Below are 27,260 nucleotides of genomic sequence, written 5' to 3'. Positions count from 1 at the left end.
TGTTTGTTTGTTTTGTTTGCTTTTATTTTTTTCCCTTTCTTAAATCTGTTCTCCCAGAGGCCCAACCAGCATCACTCACTGGCTCGGCTCAGGCCACTGGTGGGTTCCTTTTGGAGCTGACTGGAGCTGTCTCTGATCTCCCATGGGACAGCTGCTGGGCTCTGCTCACAGAGGCCATCCCTGCAGCCCCCCTGTTCCCAGACCATTGTCATGTAAACACAGTTCAATGGGATATGAGAGAAAAGAAAGGGACAGTAAGTCTACACTGATTGTTACTAAATACAGGCACAGGCATTTCTACTGAGTCACAGCAACTCAGCATAAGGTTCTTCATGTTACGTATGTAAAGGAAGTCCACTAATTAAAGGTGGTGAAGGTGGTGCTCATAAAACAAATATTATTTCAGAGACAGAGAAATATACACATGCGCATATATATTGCTGATCTGCTGATCTTGCATCTTGGTTTTCAGTGTAAAATGGTGTAGAAGAGGTTTATTATACTGAAGGAAACCTAGAATTAAATTAGAGTTGATGAAATTTGTTTGGCACATTTTGCCATTCTGATGTGACTTGACGTTACTATTAGAGGAAAGCTCCCAAAGTGGGTTGTTTTATGATCTTGGTAGTTTTAAAGAGTGTTATTAATCTCACATAACTATTCTTTCAACAAAGGATAAAAATGGGTAGGAGGTATCTGCAGCTGAAAATAGTCACTTCTTATTTTAATAAAACTTTTTACTGTGTGCTTAGTTAAGTTAAGCATTTGCAGTTCTATTGTCCTCTGAGAGGCTGATTGATTGTGACGTGGTTCTTGGATCAATACTGCAGTAGCATATCAAACAGTTGCCAGTGTAAGCTGCGTGACTGCTTTATGAAAGCAATCTGTCACTTTTCCCTATGTTTTGCAGATATGCTAGTTCAGCATTTTTTCTCTATGCAAAGCGTTTCCTGAAAGAGTTGGTATCTGTGTATAAGTAAAATGCTTTCATTGGCATATTTTTTCTGAATACGTAATTACCTAATGAACAAAGTACAACCAGTACCAAAATGGAAACCACAAGTAATTTATTTTGTTATAGTCTCTAGCAAATAGAAAAATTATCCAGGTACAGGATATATTATTGCATCTTTGCTTGAGTTTCAGCTGGGGAATATTTGACTACTGCTAATAAGATTTGTAACCATAACTTGAAGAAGCAGAAACTTACAGAGGAGTTCCTTGTGGTTTCTCACTTTGTCTAGGAGGATTTATTTTCTCAATAACTCATTATATACCATGCTTTTAAAAGCTTCAGTAAAGAATAGTACTTCGGTCTTGTAACAAGGAAAGAAGGGGCTGAAGATCTCCTTATTACCTTTGGGAATCCATTAGTCCTTTGGAAGCTTTGTGAGGCATTGTAGGATCAGCTAGTGAACAGAGAACAAGTCTGCAGTCATGTTTCTTAGCAGAGTTACTTACACATTCTGTTACATTTCCATTTTCCTTAAGGCTGCAGCTTTCATTTCTGCCTGGACTGCCTTATAAGAAGGAACAAAGCTAAGCAAATATTACTGAAGTTTAATCTGTAATTTATAGGGTGGAATTTATCTCCTGGCTAATCCTAGAGAGAACATGATGCTTTATTAAAGCTCAAGGTCACAGGCAAGTTAAAAACAAATGTTTGCTGTGAACAGTTGTCAACTGGACCTGACTGTATGCAATGGAAGGTAAAAAAGAACAAGGCAGATGCACAACAGCAGAATCTGTGCTATCAAGTTAGTCTCAATTTTTAGCTACGCTATACTGCAAGCTGGTTAAACTACTAGTATTTTGAAAACATTTCTCTTTTTGGCTACCATGTATTCTGGAATGAAAGTCTGTAACACACTTTTAATTTTCTTTTGCTGTGATAAAACAAAAAGTATAAAATTGAAAGTACTGCTTTCAGATTCTAATGGACTAAAACTGCTCCTCTGTTATGATGCCTATGTATTATAATTATCTGTAGTAAAGAAGAAATCTTTATTTGGTTCATTCAGAAATATTACGGAATCAAATTATCATATTTTCTTCTTGCAGTTTATACTGAGAAAAGGTTTTGGTTCTCTAATGGCTGACAAGTGTTTGCCTTTAAACTAGATATAAAAACATTCTCCAGAACAGTGGAACGTAAAATTTCCTTATAAAAGTAATATTGTCAGTATAAATCAAATTCTTGTTAAAGTTTAAAGACACGGGAATAGGGACATTTTTAGAGTGCCCACATACAACATTAAAATTAACGTAGTAAAGTATATTTGGTTATAGCAACAGTAAATTAAAGTCATGCCTCTAGCAGCAGCAGCAGATGCTATCAACAAGAGGAGGAACAAATATTCTCCACTGCTGTTCAAGCAGTGAATACATGAACAAGCTAATTCACGGGAATATACTAAACAGTTTGAGAACCTTTGAAAAAATGTATAAAGCTCAATTCAATTATAGTTTATTTCACAATAATTTTGTGTATCTTTATTGCTAGCAGTACCTAAAAGTAATCCAATAATAATAATAATAAACAAGAATACATAACTTTAAATATCATTATTCCAATAACTGCCTCAAAAGAGGTGTCATGTAAAATGCACATATGCAAAAACAGTAATTTGTTGCTTTCTTGAATTTAATGAGACTTACTCTCATAATACCTGTATCATTAATTGCTAATGTTTAAACAGAAGAAAAAAGTAACACTTAGAATATATAACTCTGTAATACACAAATCTTAGTAGGATGTGTTTATTTCTTTAAACACCCTGATGCCTCACAGAGCACAGAATAACCTTTCACCAATCCAGGTCAATTCAGAAATAGCTAATTTTAGACCCTTGGAGTTTGATCATGAAATGATTTTTTATTTTGCATTTTTTTGTAAATGCAAATGTTTTGTTGTTAACATGTTACTGAATTCTTACTGCATACTTTTTCTTTCCTTTAGCAAAGATTTCAATTTGAGCACTATTACTTTTATGACAGTATCCATCTTTCTAATCCTCATAAGTGGAAGAAAATGAAGTAACTTGCCTACTTTGGGTGACAGATTTAAGAAGATTGCTTTTGTCACAATGCAAAGCAATAACTTTATGTTTAAGATTGTTGTGGGGTTCTTTTTGAACAAGCAGTACAATGGAACAGCATGTGAAATGTTGAAATGTCTTGTGCAAAGTGAAGTCTTTTTCTGCATTAGTACAAATGGGAGAAAAGCACATGAAGAATTTCCATTCAGCATTTTTCCAGAACATTTTCACATTTATATGTTCTCTTTATAAAAGAAAGCCTAAATAATTTCAAATGTCTGACCATATGGAAATGTCCATACCTCCTTCTCCAAATACAGTCCTCCAAAGGGTAAGGAATAATCACAGTTCTCTCTCCAGTAGTCTAGCTTTAACACATTACTGCTTCCTATTACTATGGCTCTGAGATGTAGCACTCTCCCCTCTGAGAGTCTTCACTCTTGAGTTCTATGGCAATAAATGTTATCTAACAGGTAGATGAAAGGTGAGGTTTCTACTCTTTCTATGCCCTGGCCTTCTTGACTCCAACAGTTCTGTCTGCCTGTGCAGTGAGACACATGCAGACCATGGGAAAGAGGAGCTACATGCAGCTTTGTTGGGGCCACTTTCCACCTTAAGCTCTAGAGTTTTTAGTTTTTGTGATATAAATCTACATAGAATCATAGAAACATAAAATGGCCCAGGTAGGAAGGGACCTTAAAGATCATCTAGTTCCAAACCTCCTGCCATAGGTAGGCATGCCGTCCTCTAAATCAGGTTGCACAAGGCATCGTCCAATCTGGTCCTGACCAGCTCCAGGGACAAGGCATCCACAGCTTCTCTGGACAGCCTGTTCCAGTGCCTTGCCACCCTCTGAGTGAAGAATTTCCTTTTAGACTCTAATCTAAATCTCCCCTCCTTTAGTTTAAAACCATTCCCCATTGTCCTGTCATTATCTGACTGAGTGAAAAGTGATCCTCTTTGAAAAGTTATATTTTTTAAAAGTTATTATCTTTTTTAAGTCCTCTTTAAGTACTGAAAAGCTGCAAGTTCACCCCAGAGCCTTATCTTCTAATGGCTGAACAGCCCCAGCTCTCTCAGCCTTTCTTCATAGAAGTGTTTGGGCCCCTGACCAACTCTGTGGCCCTCCTCTGGACCTGCTCTAACAACCCCACATCCTTCTTGTGCTGGGGGCCCCAGACCTGGGCACAGCCCTCCTGGTGGGGCCTCATGTTGGCAGAGCAGAGGGGCACAATCACCTCCCTTATCTCCTCTGTTGGTGCAGCCCAGGATGCAGTTGGCATGGGCTGCAGGTGCACACAATGGATGGATGAAGGGTAGTTTAAGGCAAATTCAGTTCCTAATAGCTAATACTCCAGTGTTCCCAAAGGTCATTTAAAGAGCTAAGCATTTCTTCATTGCAGTTCATTATAGTGCCTGAGCACTCCATGGAAACAATTTCTCACTGCTTCATAGGAGGAGCTGTTATTGACATTCCTTTTATTTAACCTTCAGTAGCACTTAAATTGTGCTTTTCAGTTACAAAAAGAGACCACAAGAGAGATCTCTCTGAAGGAAAAAAAAAAATGTTTTGTTTTGTTTTGTTTTGGAAAACTTCTATTTTGGCAAATCAATAAACACCATGTATTTTAAGATATCAAGGTTTAAGTATTCAAGAATGAAAATGCAAACCTGTGATTTATGGCTATCTCACCATGATTATATCCAAAATTTGGGTAAATAATATCCTGGAAAAAAAAGTGAAATACTTTATGACAGGAACTAATTTCATCCAAAGCCTTGAGAGGAATCTTTCTGCTATTTTTCTTAAAGAGAACATGCCAAAAGGAATACAAGATAGAAAAGCTTTTTAACATTGAGTTTCTGATCTATTGCCAGATCAAAATAAAATTGTTTGGGAACATATATATCCTTCATAGCCAGAGAGGCCCTTCCCAGTTACTTCAAGGTTGATATCAGCCCAGCAGCTTTCAGCAGCACATATGCACACACTCTGACCCATACACTAAGGTGACTTCCCCATAGTTAATTCATCCACCTGTGGAGGAAATGTGGTATATATAAACTCAATAATAGTGGTTGCTTCCTCTGGAGAGCTTCTAAAGTTAAAAGTTTTAATTATGATTATTCATTTGTCCAGAAATATTTCTTGATACTTCTTGTGAAGTTACCTGTTGTGATACAGCAGATCATCACCCACACATTAATCTGTGGGTCATTACTCATTTTCTCAATCATTTTTCATTTACTTGGCTATCTAGATAAAGCTATTAATAAAACATAATTTTCCATTAATACAGTAAATTTCCTAGCTTTGTAATGATCTTTGTAATGATTTTCTACAGGCAGCTGGCAGATTCTACAGGCAGCTGGCAGAAGTTGCGAAATCGTCAGCGCTGGTTCTCGTGGGGGACTTCAACTTCCCTGACATATCCTGGAAGCACAACACAGCCCAGAGGAAGCAGTCTAGGAGGTTTCTGGAGAGCGTGGAAGATAGCTTCCTGACACAGCTGGTTAGTGAGCCTACCAGGGGTGGCGCCCCGCTAGACCTTCTCTTCACAAACAGAGAAGGACTGGTGGAGGATGTGATTGTCGGGAGCTGTCTTGGGCAGAGTGACCATGAAATGGTGGAGTTCTCTATTCTTGGCAAGGCCAGGAAGGGGACCAGTAAAACCACTGTATTGGACTTTCGGAGGGCTGACTTTGTGCTGCTGAGGACACTGGTTGGTAGAGTCCCTTGGGAGGCGGTTCTGAAGGGCAGAGGAGTCCAGGAAGGCTGGGCGCTCTTCAAGAGGAAAATCTTAATGGCGCAGGAGCGGTCTGTCCCCACGTGCCCAAAGACGAGCTGGCGGGGAAGAAGACCAGCCTGGCTGAACAGAGAATTGTGGCTCGAGCTTAGAAGAAAAAAGAGGGTTTATAATCTTTGGAAAAGTGGGCAGGCCACTAGGGAGGACTATAAGGATATCGCGAGGCTGTGCAGGGACAAAATTAGAAAAGCCAAAGCTCATCTGGAGCTCAATCTGGCTACTGCCGTTAAAGATAACAAAAAATGTTTTTATAAATACATCAACACGAAAAGGAGGACTAAGGAGAATCTCCATCCTTTACTGGATGCGGGGGGAAACTTAGTTACAAGAGATGAGGAAAAGGTGGAGGTGCTCAATGCCTTCTTCGCCTCAGTCTTTAGCGGCAATACTGGTTGTTCTCTGGATACCCAGTACCCTGAACTGGTGGAAGGGGATGGGGAGAGAGATGTGGCCCTCACCATCCACGAAGAAATGGTTGGTGACCTGCTACGGCACTTGGATGTGCACAAGTCGATGGGGCCGGATGGGATCCACCCAAGGGTACTGAGAGAACTGGCAGAGGTGCTGGCCAAGCCGCTTACCATCATTTATCAACAGTCCTGGCTATCGGGGGAGGTCCCAGTTGACTGGCGGCTAGCAAATGTGACGCCCATCTACAAGAAGGGCCGGAGGACTGACCCGGGAAACTACAGGCCTGTCAGTTTGACCTCAGTGCCAGGGAAGCTCATGGAGCAGATTATCTCGAGAGTCATCACGCAGCACTTGCAGGGCAAGCAGGCGATCAGGCCCAGTCAGCATGGGTTTATGAAGGGCAGGTCCTGCTTGACGAACCTGATCTCCTTCTATGACAAAGTGACGCGCTGGGTGGATGAGGGAAAGGCTGTGGATGTGGTCTACCTTCACTTCAGCAAGGCTTTTGACACCGTTTCCCACAGCATTCTCCTCAAGAAACTGGCTGCTCTTGGCTTGGACTGGCGCACGCTTCGCTGGGTTAGAAACTGGCTGGATAGCCGGGCCCAAAGAGTCGTGGTAAATGGAGTCAAATCCAGCTGGAGGCCGGTCACTAGTGGCGTTCCCCAGGGCTCGGTGCTGGGGCCAGTCCTCTTCAATATCTTCATTGATGATCTGGATGAGGGCATTGAGTGCACCCTCAGTAAGTTTGCAGATGACACCAAGTTTTAGGTTCTGCATGAATAACTAAGCTATGGATAGAACTGAGGATGTAATTTTCTGTTCATGTTTTTAATTCTTCTAGAAGGCTGTACAAGCAATATTTTTGATACTCCTAATAAATTTTGTAATCTTAAATCCTGTGGAAAATCAACTTGTTTCAGTTCATTCATTTATAATAATTACTTTTAGCTTGAGTGGATGCTCATTGTCTATGACAAAAGAACGGATTGTGGAGACTTTTTGGTTTAGAGATTTCACTCAGGGTTGCATTCAATACTGAAGCCTGGACTCTGGACTAGGAGTTTGAAGAAAAAGTTGAATGATGGTCAGAACTGTTTTAAAAATCTATTTGGCTAGTTCTAAACTGAGTATCCACTGTTTACCTGAGATAGCAATTTGGAATGTGAAAAAGCGAAGTCATTTCAGTAGAAGCATAGTTCAATGCTAGCTCTTTTCCCTGGTCTTTTGTAAGAACTCTGAATAATTTCAATTGGCACTAAAAAATATATATATATATATATATTAGTGATTCTAAACAAAGTGTATGTTCCCATGTTCCCATCTTGCATGTTGCATTCTGGTAAAGTTGTCAGGAAGGATTAGCTGTGGAAGTGCTAACAAATTTTAGGTCTGGACTGCCTTATATACAGGGGAGGAACATTTTTAAGATTAGGAGTGGAAACAGAACATTATTTTTTTTTTTTTTTTCAGAAGGAAGATTTTAGTTCTACCGATCTTCAGATTTTCAAATTCCCAGAAAACAATGAGCATTTTTTCTGGCTACACATCATGAACACAAGGAAGTCACCAGTCAAAGACCGACCTGTTTGCTTTCTTCTTAAACTAGATTTTTGTCCAGGAAGTGAGGAAGAGATACTTTTAAAATTGATCTGTTTTTCATTAGGAAGAAAACAAAATATTTAGAAAAGTTTTCCAAAAATAGAAAATAAAATGAATGGAGAGAAAGGAAGCTGGAACAAGCTTAACTTCTCTTGCTAAATTATCATACTTTTTTTTAAATGAGTAGTCATTTCAACAGAGAAATGGGACAAGAGATGAAAAGAAGGGAAAGTTACGTTTATCTGGTCAAAATGTATTATTTCTAATCAGAACGAGAGAAGCTAATTAAAGATAGGAAATGTTAAAATAAGACCTGAGAAATTTAACTACTGAAAATTTTATGAGAATGCATTTTCACACAAAAAATGGTTTCAGCTGACATTTTCCAAAAATTTTTTTTAAAAAAAACTATCACCTTTTGTACATATGAAAATGCCTTGCATTACATATTACTTAATGTAGCTTTTAAATAGCTCTTGTACAGTTTCCAAGGAGTCTTAAACAGTGCCATTTACAAAAACGGTACTATCTTAATAATTATCAGTTTTACAGCAAGTATCATACCCTGGGTTTGACCAAAAGAGTTGTTCTGTGCAAGTATAGCCAGTTTAAAAATACTGAACCAGATTTTTTGCTAATTAGACCTAAAGGATGCCTCATTCTTTTCAGCCTCTTCAGTCACGCATGAGAGCAAAGGACAAGAATATTGCTTTTAACAGGCACGGAACAGGTCTACACATCTTTGGAGCTTTTAGGGTTAAGGTTTACATTCAGGAGAGAAAGTAACTTCAGATCTGAAACAAGTTACCAGGGACTATTATTAGTCAGATTCATCATTACTGGAAGCTTAGTCAAGTAAAATATGAATTACTAAGGCAAACTATACTTTTGAGATTAATCAACAATTTGATTTCAGGAGGCATAAGGGAACTACAATTTCTGAAAAATTTAGTATTAATATTTCTAGTAAAACAATACAGTGTTCAAAACCACTATATATATTTCTGATAAAACAATACTGCTTTTTGCTGCCTGAAAGAATGGACCCAGGAGCCAACAACAGTAGACTAGTCTGCATAAACAAGTTGATGTGATTTGTACTTTGGATCTGGTCCAGATCTACATTAACATCAAGACATATCCTAGAAGCCAGCTGTTCTACATCTGTGATATTTGTAACTCTCTAATTCTTGAGTAAGTGGCCCGAGGAGCTGCTTCACAGTTTAGGAACAGTTGATATGCTTTCATGTTCACTGGGTTTGAACAACTTAAAACTTTTCATCCAAAAAAGAAATCTATGCAAATACCAGTCAAACACTATTACTGTTCCACAGTTAATTCCTTTTTACTGGAGATAGCTGGTTTGCATAAAGTAGTAAAGTAGAAGTTGTTTGACTCCTTGGTTACCTCCCTGCCAGGGCTGTTTCCCACACTATGAGTGTCGCCCTTTCTAATTGTCTTATATGGAAGCAAGCTGTTAATTTCCAGCAGCAATCTGTGAATTACCATAAAGGTTTATATTTCTTATGTCATAAGATAATCTTGAAATAAATCCATTACTTTCTGTTGTTCACCTCCCACTTATTTTTTTTTTTATTTTGCTGACTTTCTTTCTTTTCCTGATCTTGTTATCTTCCACATACATCAATATTCTCACTTTTTATCATTTATGTTTTGTTGTTGTTCTTGTTAATTTCTGCCACTTATTTACCATTAATTGAAACAAGAACTATCAGCACAAAAATATTTGTCTTTTCCAATTAACAGTCTTTCTACCTACCATGCTTTTCAGGAGAAATTATTCTTTTAGCTTCCTTTTCTTTGTCTAGCTTATAGAAAGTTGTATAATAAAATTCAAAGAGCAATTTTACTACACCTATATACAGAATATTTATCATACATTTTAGTAATTTTAGTACTGTCTCTCTGAATTCTCAAACTGTGGCTGTGGGACTTAAGCTGGAAATAGGTTATATGAAAGGAAATGAAGTTTGTTCTCCTGTTATTACTATGGTGTATCTGGGTGTGGGCACTGTGCCTGTATACATGCTCAGTGCATTCAACACATTAATTCCTCAAGTGCTTCAGGAACTTCCCAGTTAGTCATCTGTACAGGTCAGATAATGGATCTGCTAGAGGCAATGGACCAGCTTGAAAAGTTACTGAACCTTCACGTTTAAATATTTGACTGATAGTTACAGGAGCTTTCTAGGTGTGAATTTCAAATGATTGTAGAAATTCCCCTGAGGCAATGCCTGTTGTGTCTAGCCCAGTTTGCATGACTAAATGTGTTGATAACATCCTGGGTGGAGTGTCCCAAAGTGTCATTACTTCAGCAGTGTCAGATTGTGCATGGATAAAACATTTATCCAAGTCAACAGAAACTGCTCCTGCAAATTGATGACAGTCTTCTGTATGCAGTTAATTCTCATGAAACTGTACAGCAATGCCAAATGAACCTGTGGTTTCAGTGTGTCAGGACAGTACAGAACTGCTGCAAATGCAGTTGCTTGACACATAGTATTACCCCGTAGAAGATCAAAATTTTACTAATTTAACTAAGAGGGGGAACTTAGCAAGAAGCATGAATTTGTCACAGTGGTGGGCTTTCTCCCTGGCATAGGTCTGTGAAGTACCTGGTCCCATTGTCATCCTTTAATGTCACTGTTGCACAGTTCCACTTTCTCCCTTGAGCTCAGACTGGACCATCACCACTTTAGAAAGTTCATATGAATATTGTATTTATTAACTGTTTTCAACAGTTAGGTCTTTCAGAGTTTCAACTCTTAGGTCTTCACACACCTGTGCTTCTGTATGAAGGGCTTCCTTGTCCTTAGAAAATAGCCTCAAATACTTTCTTGGATGATTTGGTTGCTCTGAGTGCTCTTGATGACATGCCCTATTTTTAACCAAGGGGACAAGGGGTGGATGTTTTCTTAGTATTATTAAGCACTATACCTTTTATGTTTTGTATTTAGTCACTCATCCCATATATGTAATAGATTTTCAGGATCACCCTCTCCCACTCTTAGTAGCTGTTAAAAACACAAAAGCTTCAAAGTGTGATCTGAAAAGGCTGTCTATGATTTTCTATTTTTTTATGACAACCATTTTTTGCAAATACAAAGTAAAGAGAGGCTGCTTATTCCTTCTCCTTTTTGTTATATTGCCAATGTATTTCAGCTTACTTAAGGCTATTCTTCTGCTATCAGCTTGGTCTCCTTTGCTATGTCCTTTGGAATTCACTCACAGCCACTGAGCTCCAGCAAAGTCTGTTTTGCTCAGTATTCTTAAAACATGACATCTTGTTTAACGTGAATCACAGAAACATAGAATAACAGAATCATCCAGGTTGGAAGAGACCTCCAAAAGCACAGAGTCCAACCTCTGACCTAACACTAACAAGTCCTTCACTAAACCATGTCACTAAGCTGTAAAACTAAACATCTTTTAAAGACCTCCAGGGATGGTGACACAACCACTTCCCTGGGCAGCCCATTCCAATGCCTAACAACCCTTTCAGTAAAGTAATATCCAACCTAAACCTCCCCTGGCACAACTTTAGCCCATTCCCCCTCATCCACACTCCTGGCCACACTGTTTCTTATGCAAGCCAGGATGCTGTTGGCCTTCTTGGCCACCTGAGCACACTGCTGGAACCTGTGGCCTGCCACAACAGTTCTGATACGAGTCAGTCTTCTGGTCAGGAGGCTGGGAGAGTGGAGAGTGGTGGGAAGGGCTGGAAGATAGCGGTCTCTGATGTGGGATACTCTACCAACACACGAACATGGCTATCACCAGCCCTGTGGATATGGCCCTGCCTATAGCCCTGTTATGAGTGCTTCATACACACGCCCATCTCCCACCTTCCCCACATGAGAAGATGCAAGTCTACAGATATTGTGAGGTGCCCATTTGAAATGGAAGGAGCTCGGAGGTGGATCTGGCCTGAGCACACACTGACAGGATTAAGAGATTTCTTCTACCCTAGGTACATTTGTATCTCAAGGAGATACAAAATCTCAAGGAGATTTTGTGATATATCTCAAAACCTATAAATCATAGATTTAAAATCCATGCTAGGGAAAAAAGAAAAAAAAAAAAAAAAAAAAAAAAAAAAGTTGTATTTTTGGTGAGGGGAGGTTTAGGTTGGAAGGCCTGGGGAGGTTTAGCTTGAAAATTAAGAGGAATTTCTTCTCACAAAGACCAGTCAGGCATTGGAATGGGTTGCCCAGGGAGGTGGTGGAGTCACTGTCCCTGGGAGAGTTTAATGAAAGGTTGGATGTTTCACTTAGGGACATGTTTTAGTGGGTGATATTGTTGGTAGGGAGATGATTGGACCAGATATCTTAGAGGTCTTTTCTAACCTTAATGATTCTGTGATTCCATGTTTCTATGCAGTGCACAGGTAGTCTGCTCCTACTCAGACCTTGGGCACTGTTTTCAGTGTCTCCAGTTATTAAATTGATCTCCTTAGGTTCCCTATAAAATCAACAGAAAAAGGCAGGGCACATACATTTAACCATGTTTGGAGTCACATGTTTGGCAAAAACTATTTTTTTTTTCACATGCAATAGTAAGAGCTGGCCAAAGCCACCAGCTAAAATATGAACATGTGCTTGAATTTGTGTGACTATGTTGTACGCTGAGCATTTGAAAATGACACAGAATGAAGTCTTTCCGTCTTTCAGTCTTTCAGTCTTTTTTTTTTTTTTTTTTTTTTTCACCTATGTGGATGATGATTTAGGTGAAAATATGATCCAAACATCTCCCAGCGTTGAAAGAGAATTCAGTCCTTTTATACCTGATTTGGAAGTATCAAAAGCTAATATATGTGTGTTGCCTTGTTTGAGCATCATCCAGCTGACTTTTTATTAAAATGTGAATGTTTAGCTTTTCTTATACTAAGTATTCACGACCCTAGCTCTCTCCATCAGATGTGCCTTGACTATTCTAATGTTTTATTCTTCACATTCTTCAGGAGTGTGATTTTATTGTTGTTCTTTGACTTTCAGTTTATCCGTTAATGAGTGACTTTTGAAAAAATTGACGATTAAATTCTTAAAGATGTTACATGTTAATTTTGTGGAAAGATTTGTGATTACTATGTTGAAAAAATCTGGGAAAAAAAGAATCTCCTATTGTAAGGCAGGAGGTAATGCCTTTGCTGTCTCAAAAGTAATTTGATTTGCATTCCTGAAATTAAGAGTGCTTACCTAAACTCTGAGAAAAAATTGCTTATGCACTTTTGGATGACACTTCAGTGAGACCAGACTTCACAAACATATCTTCACCTCGCATAAGAGAATGGTAGATGCAAAAAATACCTTACCTGATACAATGATAGTATGAAGATCATAGAAAAAAAAAAACAGAGCGGTTCCTGAAAAATAGAAAGGTAAATAAACATATGGACATTGACTATATTCATTATTTATATTCATTAGTCTCATGCCTTTTTTCTCAGAGACTCTAAATTAAGGTGGCACTTTTGGGCAGGGGGAAGGGGGAGGAGAGGAACAAGTTAACTATTGCAGCTTTTCTGAAAAAGATAGTCTTACTTTAATCCTCACAGATCCCTTTAGTTGATCCAAACTGAAGCACAGTCTGGCATACACCAGTTTGAATCCTAACATAAAGGCATTAAGAAAAGATACTCTTCTCTTTTTTATGCTTTTCTTTTCCAGCAACATCAAGGACCGTGGACCTTTATGTCATAGACCATGGGCTCAATGATCTTTGGGGTTGGATTTCAAAAGTTTGGAGTGCAAATTGTACTCATGTACAAGCATGAGGGACTAAATTAAGTGCTTATATTCTGAACTGTGAAAAAGCAATTAGAAACTGTGATTTATAAATTGTATACTGAGTAGAAATGTAAAAAAATAATTTAAAAAAAATAGACAGCTATTTTTTTATCTTCACAAGTTTAGATGGCTGTCTGAAAACCACATTATTTAGCTCATCAAGACAAGTAAGGATATGATGTTATTGAAAATGTCATCTTTTGAAAAGGTTATGAAACACTTTTATTTATTAAAGGTCATGTTGCATTTTTTCACTGGATCAATACTGAAATTGGTTATTTAAAATAATTCCAAGGGTGTCATATTGGTGTATATATATATATATATATGTATATTGGTTACTGGAACCATCTATTCTGTCTGACTCCTAAAATTAAGGAGTAGACAGCAGTCACATTTTGCACAGCTCTGAGCACATTGTTGATACCTAGCATATGTTAAAGAATGTAAATCAGCGACCATAACTAATAACTGACAGGCCATTCTGTTTGTTTGTTTGTATATTTACCAAAATCTTGCTTGTACAGCAATATTCTGCAACTCTGTATTTATCCCCTCTGGTCTCTGTTGAAAAAGTCATATTTAATTTCACTTCATAAAAAATCAACAAACAGAATCATTTATTCTAGGGTAAAATGTGTTTTTGAATCTTTTTAGGATGGAGATGGCTTACCATTGAAAAGTTATTTAAATTCTCTACTGTTCTCACTTCCATTTATAACACCTGCAGTATTTGAAACTGGCATGTCGGCTGCTAAAAAAAAATGAATTTTCATAAAGATTCTTCATTTCTGTAGCATTTGCTAGCACACACACTCAGAAACCTATGTAAAGAATGTCAAGGGCTCTAAACAAAATACCCATTTCCACATTACATTCATTCTAATAAGAAAAGGATAAGGCTTATACATAAAAAGATTAAAATAATGACACATTATGGCACTAAAAATAAATATACATTAACACACTATACCAAACAGTGCATCCCAGGGACTTCTGTTCTATTCTGTCATTCTACCTGTTGATCCTCTTCCTACTTTGGAACATCAATAGACCCAGAAGATGAAACTCTTCATTCCTTGATCCAATAAGAAAATAAAATCCTGTTATACAAGAGTTCTCACAGTGTTCAGTGCCTCTGCAACCTCACTGATTTTCATTTTTGGTGAATTGTCCTAAATATTTTGACTACATGAGAAGAAAGGACATATTTTTCTATGGTACTTGTAAAGGCAAATCATATGTTCAAGAATCAATGTATCTTTAAGCCACATAAATTTTATAATTCTGTTTCAATCTATGATCACACCAAAACAACTTTTTTTTTTTTTTTTTTTTTTTTCTGAAATATGCTTCTTCTCTTACAGTATAGAGGTGAGGGGTTTACTATTGTTGTCATTGTTATTATGATCGTCATCATTATCACTATTTTAGTGAAAATAATATCCAATCTTGAGTAAAGAACAAGATGTCCACAAGACAAAGCTTTGATAATTGAGGCTTATGTTTTTTAGACACAGACTATTACCATTAGACAAAAGAATGAAAGAACATTTTGGGCCAGCATGGTTGATATCAGTGACTTTGGAATAGATAGCAGATACCAGTTTTTCTAAATTATTATCTTACAAATTATGATCGTTACTTCTTTTGCAGGTGGCATTGCAGATTTTAATGCAGTGTTTGGTGAATGTTTTAGCAAATAGTCATGTATTGGAAATACCTCTGGACTTGACCATTTTCTTGATTTACTGAGAAATCAAATAACTCATTGAAGGATGCCAAGCCAGAAGAGAATGAGAGAGAAATTGACAGGAAAAAAGGATGGAGGAGTTACCTATGTAACTTTTTGCTTGATTAATCATTAAAAATTAAAGCAACATGCCTTCAGTAGGAAAATAAATAAATAAATAAATAAAATAAAATAAAATAAAATATGACCTCAGATTCATGATTCTAAATCTAGTGGGTTTATGAGGACATCTTCCATAATACAGACTAGGCAACTTCACCAAGTAAATGAGGACATGTTAATATATTGCATGATCTGGGAAACAGAATATATGTTTTGTATATTTTCAGCCAGTTTAATAGCATCCACTACCAAAACTATGGTGCCTGATAGATAAACGACACTGAAAATTGGGCAAGGTAAAATTTTATTCCAGCCTGAAACTGAGCTTAAATTAAACAACATTTTAATGCTTGTGTAAGAATTATAATGACTATCATGATTATTGTTTTTAATATTATTACTGTTAGGTTTTAATAATAAAAGCATTTTTAAATACACAAAGTATGACCATTCCTAAATTCAAGTTTTTTGTACATGTAAAAAATATACATGAAAATTCTTCTTGTTACAAAAATCAGTCAAGCTGCTAGGAAAAAGAAAACTGCTTTATAAGGATTTTGTATGTTCAGAAGCTATTTTCCCTACAGAAATGCAAGCATCATTACACAGCATCTTTGATTATAAACTTATTCTAGTACAGGCCCCACTAATTAGGTTAAGGCATCATTAGCGGTGCTTTGGTGGTTTGATATGAGAGTAAAGACAAGGAACTAGGAAATGAAATAGATTGCTTTATGAAATACATTCAGCATTACTCCTTTTATACAAAGTAAAAGAAACCATGCTAATACAGTTTTAAGATTACAGCCAAAATGTTAGTATATGCAAATAAAAGTTTATGTGGAAATGCTAAACACTATGTTGCATAAAATAATATAGTAATACTAATTTTGTGGGAGGGGTTGTAGTTCAATAAATATGTAGTTTGATGTTTAATGGGCATTATAAAATACTTGTTTATAGAATTACCAACTCCGTTGCAGAAATAGTAGTCTTTGCAATTTGTTAGACATAATGCTGTTACTTTGCCCTTATATTAGTACAGGCTTTGCAATAACATTCTACCTTTTCTTGAAAGAAAAGTCTTGTTTTAGATTCTGACTACTATATGCTGTATGTTACAAATCACTGATGTAAAGTATTCCCATTTCTGTTCAGGCAGGGGCTTGACTGGAAGAAGCAGAACAGTTATGACATGGTAGCAATCAATTTGATAACAAATGGTCATTTCAGCTTTTTCAGAAAACTGAAGAAGGAAGCAAGATGAAGTCAGGGGGTTTACATTCCACATTCTCTGCTTCTATCCTTCTTTTCTCAAACCTTTCTGGCTTTCTATTTCTTTAAATACTGAGTGTGTAAGTTGCTATTTCTTAATTTTTCATGTACAACTCCAGAAGCAGCCCCACACAGCCCCAGAAGTTTAGAATTCTGTGTTCCTATTTCATGCTATGTCAGAAATACACTGGACAATGCTAAAGGAAATCCTGGTAACTCTGAAAAGGACAGTCTCAAAAGAGAGATTTTGCTTTTGCTTTTACTGCTTAAACTGTGCCTACACTTTGTGGTGACCCAAAAACTGCACTGTTCAATAAATACTAAAAGTACAAAGAATTCTTTCTCTCCTTCTCTCCCATGTGCCTTTACATGCAGTACTATAGGAAGCTCATAAATGTGAAGCATCAGGGATGAGGGTCTTTATTTAGCTGAGACACATAGTAATTTGATACAAATGTAATGCAGATATTGTGTTGACTTGTAGATGAAATACTCTAAGTTCTCCAAATACATGTTTTCAATAAAACAGTATTTTAAGAACCTTTTTTAAACTAATGCATTCAGACAACGTATGTATTCTCTATTATCTATTCATGAATCTGCTTCTCCTTCATGCACATGAAATAAATGTTGAATTGACTTGCCCACTAATTATAGAACAGTGCTAAGCAAGCCTCAGCACAAAAACTTCAGCTCCAGTGTCCTGGGTGACTTAGGTAATACCAGAGGCACTCAGATTTCTTGGAAATAAGGAGCTACATGAGATGAACTCCTCATGCTGTATTTGTAGTACAGTATTTCAGCAGCCAGATGCAAGCAGTGCTCTTTCTAGGTCACTTGCATGTGGGAAATGAAAGTGAGGTTTATTAACTGAACTTTACATTTGGCTGAATAGTCTTTTTAATCCTGAAAAGACACCATGAAGTATTCTTCATTTGTTCATTCTGAAAGTACATACCTGTTATCAACTAAATGGATGCCAAAGTAGCTGAAATCCTGCTAAAAATATGTCCTTACATATATTCTGCCTTAAGCTGCATAGTCATGCTTCATATTGTAAGTGACGTAGATCAGAAGTAACTTCAGATGATGAACTGTGTTATTCTAAATCAAATGCATATCAAAATTGCAATAATATATGTCCCTAGGTTTCAGGGAGCAATTCTCAGGATCTAAAAAAACAAGAGCATCATTCTCTTGTTATCCATTTGCTCAAGAGTTTCAGCTCTTTAGATATTTCATTCTCTATAGTTGGAGCATTTGTTGCCTCAGTCCTTAATGTAAAATGGTCAGCAACCTTCACTACACCCGTGACAAGAAATTTCTCATGTTAAGTCTGGAACCCAAGTGGGCCTCCAGAACTTCTTTCTGAAAACCTGTGGCAGCCAGTGAAAGTTCATTTTATTTACCTGTTTTACCTCCTCTCAGCCTGCCCATTTTTGTTCACTGACAGTGCTGAAAGGAAAGGAGAATCAGGCCCCCATGTATACACAACTACAGAGGTTAGTGTTGCTTTCTTATAGATTAGGAAAATGCTTCCTCCTCTGACATTGAAAGTTAATGTTAAATGCAACTCATTCCTTGTAACAGTTGTAAGTCAGAACATTTTGACAATTTTTTTTAATCTGTCCTTTTGCTGAAATAACACAGATTTGAAAAAAAAAAAAAAAAAAAAAAAGATATTTCCAGTGAAATTCATAAAATTTTACGTTGAATACACACCTGAGGTATTTCTCACGGAGTTTTGCCTGCCTACAGCACATCACTGTGTTCCTTGTAAGGACTTAATCCACTTTAATGCAACATGTGCATAAAATCTGGGGGGAATCAAGCAAGTATTTCCTGCATAGCGTAGCCCATAAAAGAGCTGTTAAACAAAACTCCTACTAGCCATCACGGGACCATATTCTATCAACTTATTTCAGGGATACTATTTTTCTGCCAAGAAAGACAAGGTTCATCTGAGGTAAAAGATTTTGTGGCAGTTCCATCTGCTGTTTTATAGCAAGGCTTTGGACTCTCAATCCAGTTTCCCTATTTGAGAATTGATACAATATCAAAGATAACAGGCAGTGCCTGCTCTTTCTGAACTTCTAGTATGTCCTTGATTATTTCCTGAAATATTTCATTCCTTTTCCTTTTTTTTTTTTTCCTCCTTTTCCTTTTCATTTTCCTTTAATTTTTCCTTTTCATTTTTATTCCAGAGATGAAAATATGTATGTCCTGGAGATGGGTTGACCCAGTCTAGGGTAATATAGGAATTTTTGGATGCCCTGAATGTCCTTTCTATATAATTTCTGTGTTATTCCTGCTTAGGTACAGAGAGGTGTTTTTTTGTTTGTTTGTTTGTTTTTGGTTTTTGTTTTTGTTGTTTTTTAATTAGTGCAAAGAGTACCTAAGAAAGGAGAGTGAGTGAGCATTGACATAAACACAAATATCTCTGAGCCTATTGATTCCGATTTACATTTATAATTAGGATTTTAGGTAGGTGGGAATAACTACCACAACAGTTCATTTTGTAACATTTTTATTTTTTACTTCATATCCACCACCAAAGAATTTCCATGTATTTATTACAAATAGCACTTTCATCTCAGTGAATTTCAGCATTAGGTGACATTGAAGAAGAATTACCTTTGGTTTGAATAAATCTCAAATGACTTTCCTGTTTGAGGGCTAAAATAAATGCTCTGAGAGTGAGCAAGCTAAATATATAGAGGATGTAATATTTGATTGATATTGAAATAGTCCTGTTCTAGCTGAAAAATGTTTTGGCCAATAAATTGTACTCATGGCATGCATTCCTTTAAAATATATAATAAAAACTCTGAATGCTTTAATGTCCAAGAAGAAGTGAAAGGACATCCATATTCAGAATTAGTCATAAAGGCTTATGTAATATTATAATACCTAGCAGCTGATGCATTTCAAGATTAATGTCCAATGCTATGTTGCAAAATGCAGAATAAAAATGAGCCCTTAGGTGGGAAAGTTAGGGTCTGCACTTATTTATCTTGGAACGCCCAAGCTGAGCTGCTTGGTCAGTGGAGCACAGCTGTAATGGAGCGTGGGTGTTTAAAAAGCATTCACATCATGGGGCTGCCCCCTCCAGATAACACTCCTGTAGCATTCACAGCAAGGTGACAGATACACAGAGAACAAATACCTCCCCCTCTAAATACATTAACCAATACTGACAGAAGATTAATGAAGGACAATAATTATGACAACCAGGAAAAATAAGGAGGGAAAGTAACAATCTGTTTGCTTAATGCATTTTAGCCTGTCATTCTCTTGCAATGAAATTAGACGGAAATACAAAACAACTAATGTTTCACCTATGAAAAATACTTTTCTGGAAAGCACAGAAAGAGAACATTTTTTTGTTTGTTTGTTCGCTTTAAAATTGATTGCATTTTTGCAGGTGATATTTTATTGTGACAATGAGAAGGAATTACCACATACCATGTACATTTACCTTGCCTTTTACATTCAAGACTTCACTTGATCTGCTACTCTCCTGGGGAGATTCTCTAGCTCCTAACATATTCTGTTGGTGTGATTCAACAGTAATTCTAGACTTCACCTGAATTTAAACATACAGTGGGGCTGAACTGGAGTTGCAGCAGAATTAAATTAACCTGGTTAAAACATAATGGGAAAATACCCATTTAAAGCAACTTATCACATTGTGTATTTTACCCCTAGTAGCATCCTTTTTATTTCTGCACTACTGTGAGACAGTGAAAGTTGCAGTTTAGAGGTTCTTGGAAAGACAGATTACATCTAAAATAGGTTAATTTAAGAACTTATTATAGGTTCCAAAGTCTTGCTCAAAATTTAGCACTAATTTTGAAATGCAGAAAATACCCTATCTATAGATAATGTGACAATAGAATTAAACACACACAGAGAAAAATACAGAACACTTGTAATAAAAAGGTTATTGAAAAACATTTTAAATGAAATTTTAAAAGAAAAAAAAATGAGTGCAGTGCATGTGCTATTTCATACAAGTAGTTTGTTGTAATGTGTAGGACCTTTAAATATATCAAGATTTCAGATATTTAGCAGTCTTTTCATCAGTTTTCATTTTCAAAAGAATTGTGGTGAAGAATGTGGCTTAGGGTCCAAATTTCAAACTGTCCAACATTTTTATGCTGTTGCAATACCACTACATAACTTTTTTCCTTCTCATTTAGCTTTCTTAGCAATGGTTTGTATGTGCTCACCTTATCTGAAATAAGTAAACTATTGAGTGGGAAACATACTCTAAAAGCTTGGCTTTTAGCTTTCACCCACAGAAACAGAAAGCATATCTCCAGCTGCTTCCATCTATTGATCCACTCCTATTGTGCTGAAATAATTCCAGAAGTAGGTATGGCTGGATATTAAATAAAATGATACAACCTTTTCTGAAATCACTGTCAAGGTCCTTGAAGAGGTGGAGAAATAAGCACTTTAAAACTTTCATGTTTGTTACTTGAGTCATACATTTATGACTAACCCCTAAACTGCTGCTCAAAGAGAAATTCAAGTTGGCAAAAATGGGAAAGATCTGTAAAGGCGGGGGTGATCAACTGTAGAAAATATTTGCCAGGGTGTTTTAAGGACTTTCCATAACTCACTAATTCAAAGTCAGTTTCAGATGTTTTTCACTTTTCTTTAAAAAAAAGGCAACACAGAAAATAATGGTAATAATAATAACCTAAATAATGTCTTTTGGAAAAATTATTCACAGTACTAATGCATTTCTCCACAACTCCCTGGCCTCGGCCTCCATGATGCCAATGGTGAGACTGACACCCAGCCAATCCCGTCAGTCCTCTTCTGTTATGGTAGATGCTGGACCTCAGTGCACCCTAAAGATGACAAAACATTTTTATCTTGCACCCTGTACTGCTATTTCAGCTAAATAAGTAAGGTGGGATTACAGGTTTTACTTTATGGGTACAACTGAATAAATTCTCTTGAAGCCAAAGATGACAAAGATTTAAGAAGATGCAGTGTCTGACAACTGAGAAAAACAATGTTTTGAATGTGCAGGCCCTTCCTTTTCCTGTTAAGAGTTGATCTTATAAAAATATTCTCTCCCTCTAGCAATTGTGCTCCATCATAATGACTACAGAAACTTTTATATTTCTACTTTTGAGCAAAAGCCAATAGGATGACTCTGAACATACAATTGATTATTGTAACTGGAAGCTGAATCTTCTCTTTTGTACAAGAAGGTGGCACAAGTTTGAGAAATAGTGATTTCTTTTTCTGCAGTTTGAAGCATAGAGAAGTAGGGAAAAAAAGGGGCGGGGGGGGATAATGTGTGGTTTTGGTTTTTGTTTTTGTTTTCACCGGCCTCCTCCCATTATACTGATCTGCTTCTCTTCATTGTTAGTGATAGCCATTTTCTATTACAAAGATATGTCTCCTGGTGACTGTGACAGCATATTTCACATCTGCTACTGCTGGAACAGCTTAAAATGGCATATGACAGAGTGCACAACAAGAGAAATCTGAGAGTCCCTCCACAACCAAAAAGTCAGCCAGCACACTGAACATGGTAGTGGTAAAAATTTTCATGGTCACCAGCTGTGAATGCAATAATACAAAAAAAATTTTGCCAACCATATTAATTCTGGTACCGAATGAACTCTGCTTAGGTTTTCCTTTACAGAAGAGTTGAGAAGTGACATTAAGAGAAAAAGTGTGCTTTCATGAAGAAATATATGATTAGTTAACAAAAATAAAGTAAAATGAAGAGGGATTTGCACGTATTTTATGTTTCAGGAAGCTATGATATCACAAACAGAAACAAAGCTTTCAAGAAATTTACAAATGAATGTTAAACTATATTGTTTATGGGAGTCTTAATCACTGCACATATTAGAAAAAAAAAAAAATATATTCCTGACAACTCAAATTGAGTTTGATTTGTGGTTCATTCTTTTATTGAAAGCCTGTTTCTTAAGTGGGTTCATTTATCATTCTTGCTCCTTCAGAACAGGCTAGTATACAAAAATAAAATCTCATTTCATAGAAATAGCTACAGTCCTTACAGTTATTCATTACTATTTTCCATACAATATATGTAGTATGACAGTAGGATGCTATTTTTTAAATATGTAGTATGACATATGATGCTCTCATAAAGTCTTCTTAGCTCACGTGCAGGCAAGAAAATTCTTGAAAGAAAAATGCAAATTTATTACATTTCTTCCAAATTCTAACCACCTTGACATTTCAAAACAGAATTTGTAAGGCCATCACTGTTGCATCACTCATATCCCCATGGAAGTAGTGGCATCACAAACCCTGGGGGTGCTCAAGGAAAGGTTGGACCTGGTGCTTAGGAACATGGCTTAGTGGGTGATATTGGTAGTAGGGTGCTGGTTGGACCAGATGATTTTGGAGGTCTCTTCCAACCTTAATGATTCTGTGATTCTCATTTACATTTTGTCCTACCAGGATGCAGATTTTCAGAATATTTGCAAACAATATTCTCTAGTCATCTAAAAATAGTTATATTAATATTTATAATAATATTAATATTTATAATATATTAATAGTTATATAAAAAGAAAAAAAAGCTACAACATTTTTTTCTATGGCTTCACGCATCTTCAGAAAGAGCTACAATCACCCTTCCAAAACTAAGTCTTAGATTCCTCTTCCCTTCATTTACCATGCAAGGTTACATTAAAATATGTCTTTTTCCTAGCTTATGTTCCACCCTTCTTTTTCTTCATCTCACTTCAAAGTTTAAAGTGGCTAAACAAAGAATGTCAATCCTAAGTTTCAGTGGGAATTCTGATTTTTTTATACTTAACATAACCAAAATAACAATGTTTAATACAAAACCAAAAAAATACCACCCAAACCGCAAGAAACACTGAATAACAGTTTGTATTAGAGATCCAAAAGTCACATTAAAAACAGATTAAATCTTCATTAATAAAAAAAAAATCTTTATTTAAAAAAATAGTTCATTCTGTACACTTAGAGAAAGGACAAAGATGAAGCTGCAAAATAGCAATAAGGTAAAAAGATACAAGGCAATTTAAAGATTCCTGAAACTGTGTTTTTATCATTGTATTCTTTTCTGTTGTCATGTGCCAGGCACCAATTACCTGTAACAAAACTATAAGCTTCCTGAAACCATTGCTTGATATACTTTAGATTTTTAAGCATAACCATGACAACCACTACTCCATAATAAAAAAAAATAATTAAAAAAAAAAAAAGTTACACTTATATGGATGTTTGCTATTGTTACTTCATCCAGTGATGGACAAAGGTCAGGTAGATTTGGTGATAGTACATCAAAAAGTTGTGTAGATAAATATACAGAAATGATGTCATCCAGAAAAATATTTGTAATTTTCTATAACCATTGATGCATTTCAGTCATACCCCGTAGAACAAACATTCTGATGTACTGCTTTGCAATGCTGAGGGCCAAATGAAGTACAGTACATTTCAAAAGCAGGAATCATGACAAAGGTAGACTTTGTTAATAACATTAATATTATTTGAGTTGAACATCTTGGCAGTTCCTAGACCTAAGAAACTAAGCTGACAGACAGCAGTGAATACAGATAGGAGGAGTCACTTGAGAACAAGTGGGTCTTTAAGAGACTGCAAAGCAGGTGAGAGTAATTTAAAAGTAAAACAGAGGTGCAGGTATCAACTCTGATTAAGGTTGCTCTTCTGCTTGGCAAATGTCAGTGTCCATTAGGATTACTGGTTTCTTGTCTCTCTGCTAGTTTATCCTTAAAAATGCATAGACATGAATGAAAGTTGTACCTGGGTATTTAGGGTTGGGATCTACACACCCAGCTGGAACAAAGAGAACAAACTGATTACTGTTTATTTGTGTAATCAGGCTTTATAAAACTAAAGCTATTAGCAAGCATTATTGTAAACTCTGCTTACTGTTAGTGCTACTAAATACATGATAAAAACATACACCTCACAGTCTAGAGTAGGACTGCTCTGTTTGTATCCTGTTTACAGCAAAGTGAATGTCTACAGAGCTGACATACTGAAGGTAAAACTTAAGATACAGTGTCACCTATTGCAAAATCATCCCATAGATATACTTCCCCTAAACCTACACTTACTTGGATACTTAAGGAAAAAAAAAAAAAAAAAAAAGTAAGTCACCAGGATATTTAATGCAGGTAACTTTCATTAGTCATCTCAAATTATAGTAACTCTGTAATGAAAAAGGTAAGTCATGGACATGTACATTATGCAATATTGTTTAAGCTACTGCCAAATCTTTTTTGAAAGTACACCTTTCCTCCCTCCTAAAGTTTTTGTCATCTTCTTGCAGCTGAACCCAGACATTCAGAAGATCCCAGGCCTCTTGGAAAAGTAAGTCTGTGCGCAGTATCTCAATCAGTAATCTAGTTTGCTGTCACATTCAACTGTTGGCACTGCAGAAGAATATATACAAAAAGGTTATGAGTAAGATTATCAATACATTTTCCACAAAGGTATTTATCTGCCTAAGTATTTTTTGATTCATTCATATAACCTTTTTAAGAAAGTAAAATGGTAGTAAAAAAGTAGGTGTGCAAATGCTATGGGTAGAAGATTAAGTAATTATTGCTACAAATGACAATAATAGTCACTAGCAAAATATATAGGTAGCATAATATATAGTATAAATAGCATAATATATAGTATAATTAGTATAATAATTAGTATAATAGTATAATTATATTATATTATATATATATAGTATATAGCATAATATATAGTATAAAACGCTTTTACCAAAGGGAAAATATAATGAGTAGGAACAGGACTCACCTGCTTGCTGATAGTGTTTTTCTGCCAACAGTTGGTGGAGATGGTTCATAGTGGAAAAAGCTTTTTATCCACCAACATTTATCAAGTAATTCAGGTAACCCTGCAAAAAGGGAAAAAGCTCACACTGTTAGACACTAGCAGAACAACAAACAGAATTCAGAATACTGCAAGAAAGGAACAATACCATGAAATGCTTTGTCCTGGTCTGTAACATTCACAGCATCTGAAGAGCAGGAGGAGCTGGAAGAAACACTGGATTCTGAGTTCTGTCTTGCTGTTCACAGAAAAGAAGAACATATGTGATGAAAAAAAAAAATCAATGGATTTCCATGCCAATAAATTTTCAGACCTGCTGCTGTCTCAGAGGAAACAATGTTTGTAAAAGATAAACTTAGCTACCATTACTTAGCTACAAAGTATGACTTCAATATTTTATATACTAATTTACTGTGGTTGTTTAGGTGTAAGCTTTTATCAGAATTGATCTCAGTCTACTAACTCTTCACACAAAAGCACATTGAGATCTGCTTGTACAGATTTCACTGATATCAGCGATGTATCTTATGATCACTTACACATTATACAATAATTAGGCAGAAAACAACTTCTGTACCTGCCATTGTGATACAATGGAAGGTCCTGTATTTGCACTATAGTATCTTGCGCTACAGGGTCTTAAAGAGACCAGATGTAGTCTCACACTGGCAACTGCTTCATGCACTAGGAAACAAATATGTGAGTTGACACTGCGTTCTGTCTAAGTCTGCAAAGCAAATATGAAATACAGCTAGAAGCCAGGATTTGTTTGCCTAATGCTTTTTCAATGTCATGTTTTACAGTAAGAAGATTGATACTATGTATTCCTAATGAACTGTTCCAAAGAGGAAAAAAAAAAAAAAAAAAAGAGAAGGTGAATAACGAGAAGCAGATCCTGAATAGAAAAAACAAGTCTCCGAGCAAGTAAGGAGAGGAGAAAAAAAAAAAAAAAGAACACTCTTGCCTCCAGCTCATTCAGAAATCTCCTGAAACACTTGCTAACTTTCTCCTGCGGCAATAACTCGGGTGTCTGCACGCAGAGGCTGGGGGCTCAGCCTTCGGAGCATCCCTGAGCCGGGAGGATCGCGGGGCAGCCCCGCACCCCCAGAGCACTTACTGCGGTAGTACTGGTTCTTGGCCAGCAGGCAGCCGGCGGAGGGTACCGAGGCCATGGCAGCGGGGAAAATGCTTCTCACCGGTGTAGAAGCAGCCGTCGAGAGAAACGTATATAGATGGGTAACAGCAGCGGCCCGCCCCTGGGGAGGTGGGACGGGACGGGACGGGATGGGATGGGGTGGCGTGGGACGGGACAGGACGGGATAGGACGGGATGGGATGGAGCCAGCCCCCGCCGCGCTGCTGCCCCAGCCGGTGTCCCCTCCAAGCTACCGACAGCTCTGACAGTGGCATGTGCTTGGGGCACAGCCTGGGACTTCCTCCGCTGATCACTTTTCCGTGGTTAAAAAATAAAATAAAATAATAATAATAATAATAAATCTTCCCCTAGATAAATGCACAATTCTCTTTATGTTTTTTTAAACCTTTTCTCAATGCAAAGATTGTCATAAAATGTGCTGCCTCCCCTCTCACACTCGTTAACGGTGAAAAAGTAACTT

At 36.7% G+C, this 27,260-nt stretch overlaps 1 protein-coding gene and 3 long non-coding RNA genes across 4 annotated transcripts; 1 reads left to right on the top strand and 3 right to left on the bottom strand.

Annotated features, from left to right (window-relative positions):
- LOC118162581 lies at window positions 1-11,171 on the bottom strand. Its single transcript, XR_004748517.1, has 3 exons — window positions 10,661-11,171; window positions 1,358-1,409; window positions 1-513 (listed from the first exon to the last, which is right to left on the bottom strand). It is a non-coding gene; the product is annotated as an uncharacterized LOC118162581 (long non-coding RNA).
- LOC118162580 lies at window positions 7,202-25,697 on the top strand. Its single transcript, XR_004748516.1, has 3 exons — window positions 7,202-7,212; window positions 16,709-16,718; window positions 25,558-25,697. It is a non-coding gene; the product is annotated as an uncharacterized LOC118162580 (long non-coding RNA).
- LOC118162579 lies at window positions 14,353-23,709 on the bottom strand. The gene is made up of 4 exons (XR_004748515.1): window positions 23,387-23,709; window positions 20,979-20,988; window positions 15,402-15,407; window positions 14,353-14,364 (listed from the first exon to the last, which is right to left on the bottom strand). It is a non-coding gene; the product is annotated as an uncharacterized LOC118162579 (long non-coding RNA).
- Window positions 25,074-26,917, bottom strand: PPDPFL (pancreatic progenitor cell differentiation and proliferation factor like). The gene is made up of 4 exons (XM_035318812.1): window positions 26,763-26,917; window positions 25,794-25,883; window positions 25,610-25,709; window positions 25,074-25,230 (listed from the first exon to the last, which is right to left on the bottom strand). Exons 1-4 carry the CDS (start codon window positions 26,815-26,817, stop codon window positions 25,218-25,220), a joined length of 258 nt encoding a protein of 85 aa, XP_035174703.1. The 5' UTR covers window positions 26,818-26,917; the 3' UTR covers window positions 25,074-25,217.
- Between the last annotated feature and the right edge of the window lie 343 nt (window positions 26,918-27,260).

This window comes from Oxyura jamaicensis, chromosome 2 (assembly GCF_011077185.1).
Source record: "Oxyura jamaicensis isolate SHBP4307 breed ruddy duck chromosome 2, BPBGC_Ojam_1.0, whole genome shotgun sequence".
Taxonomy (NCBI): domain Eukaryota; kingdom Metazoa; phylum Chordata; class Aves; order Anseriformes; family Anatidae; genus Oxyura; species Oxyura jamaicensis.
This window is presented reverse-complemented; position numbering and strand designations above follow the sequence as displayed.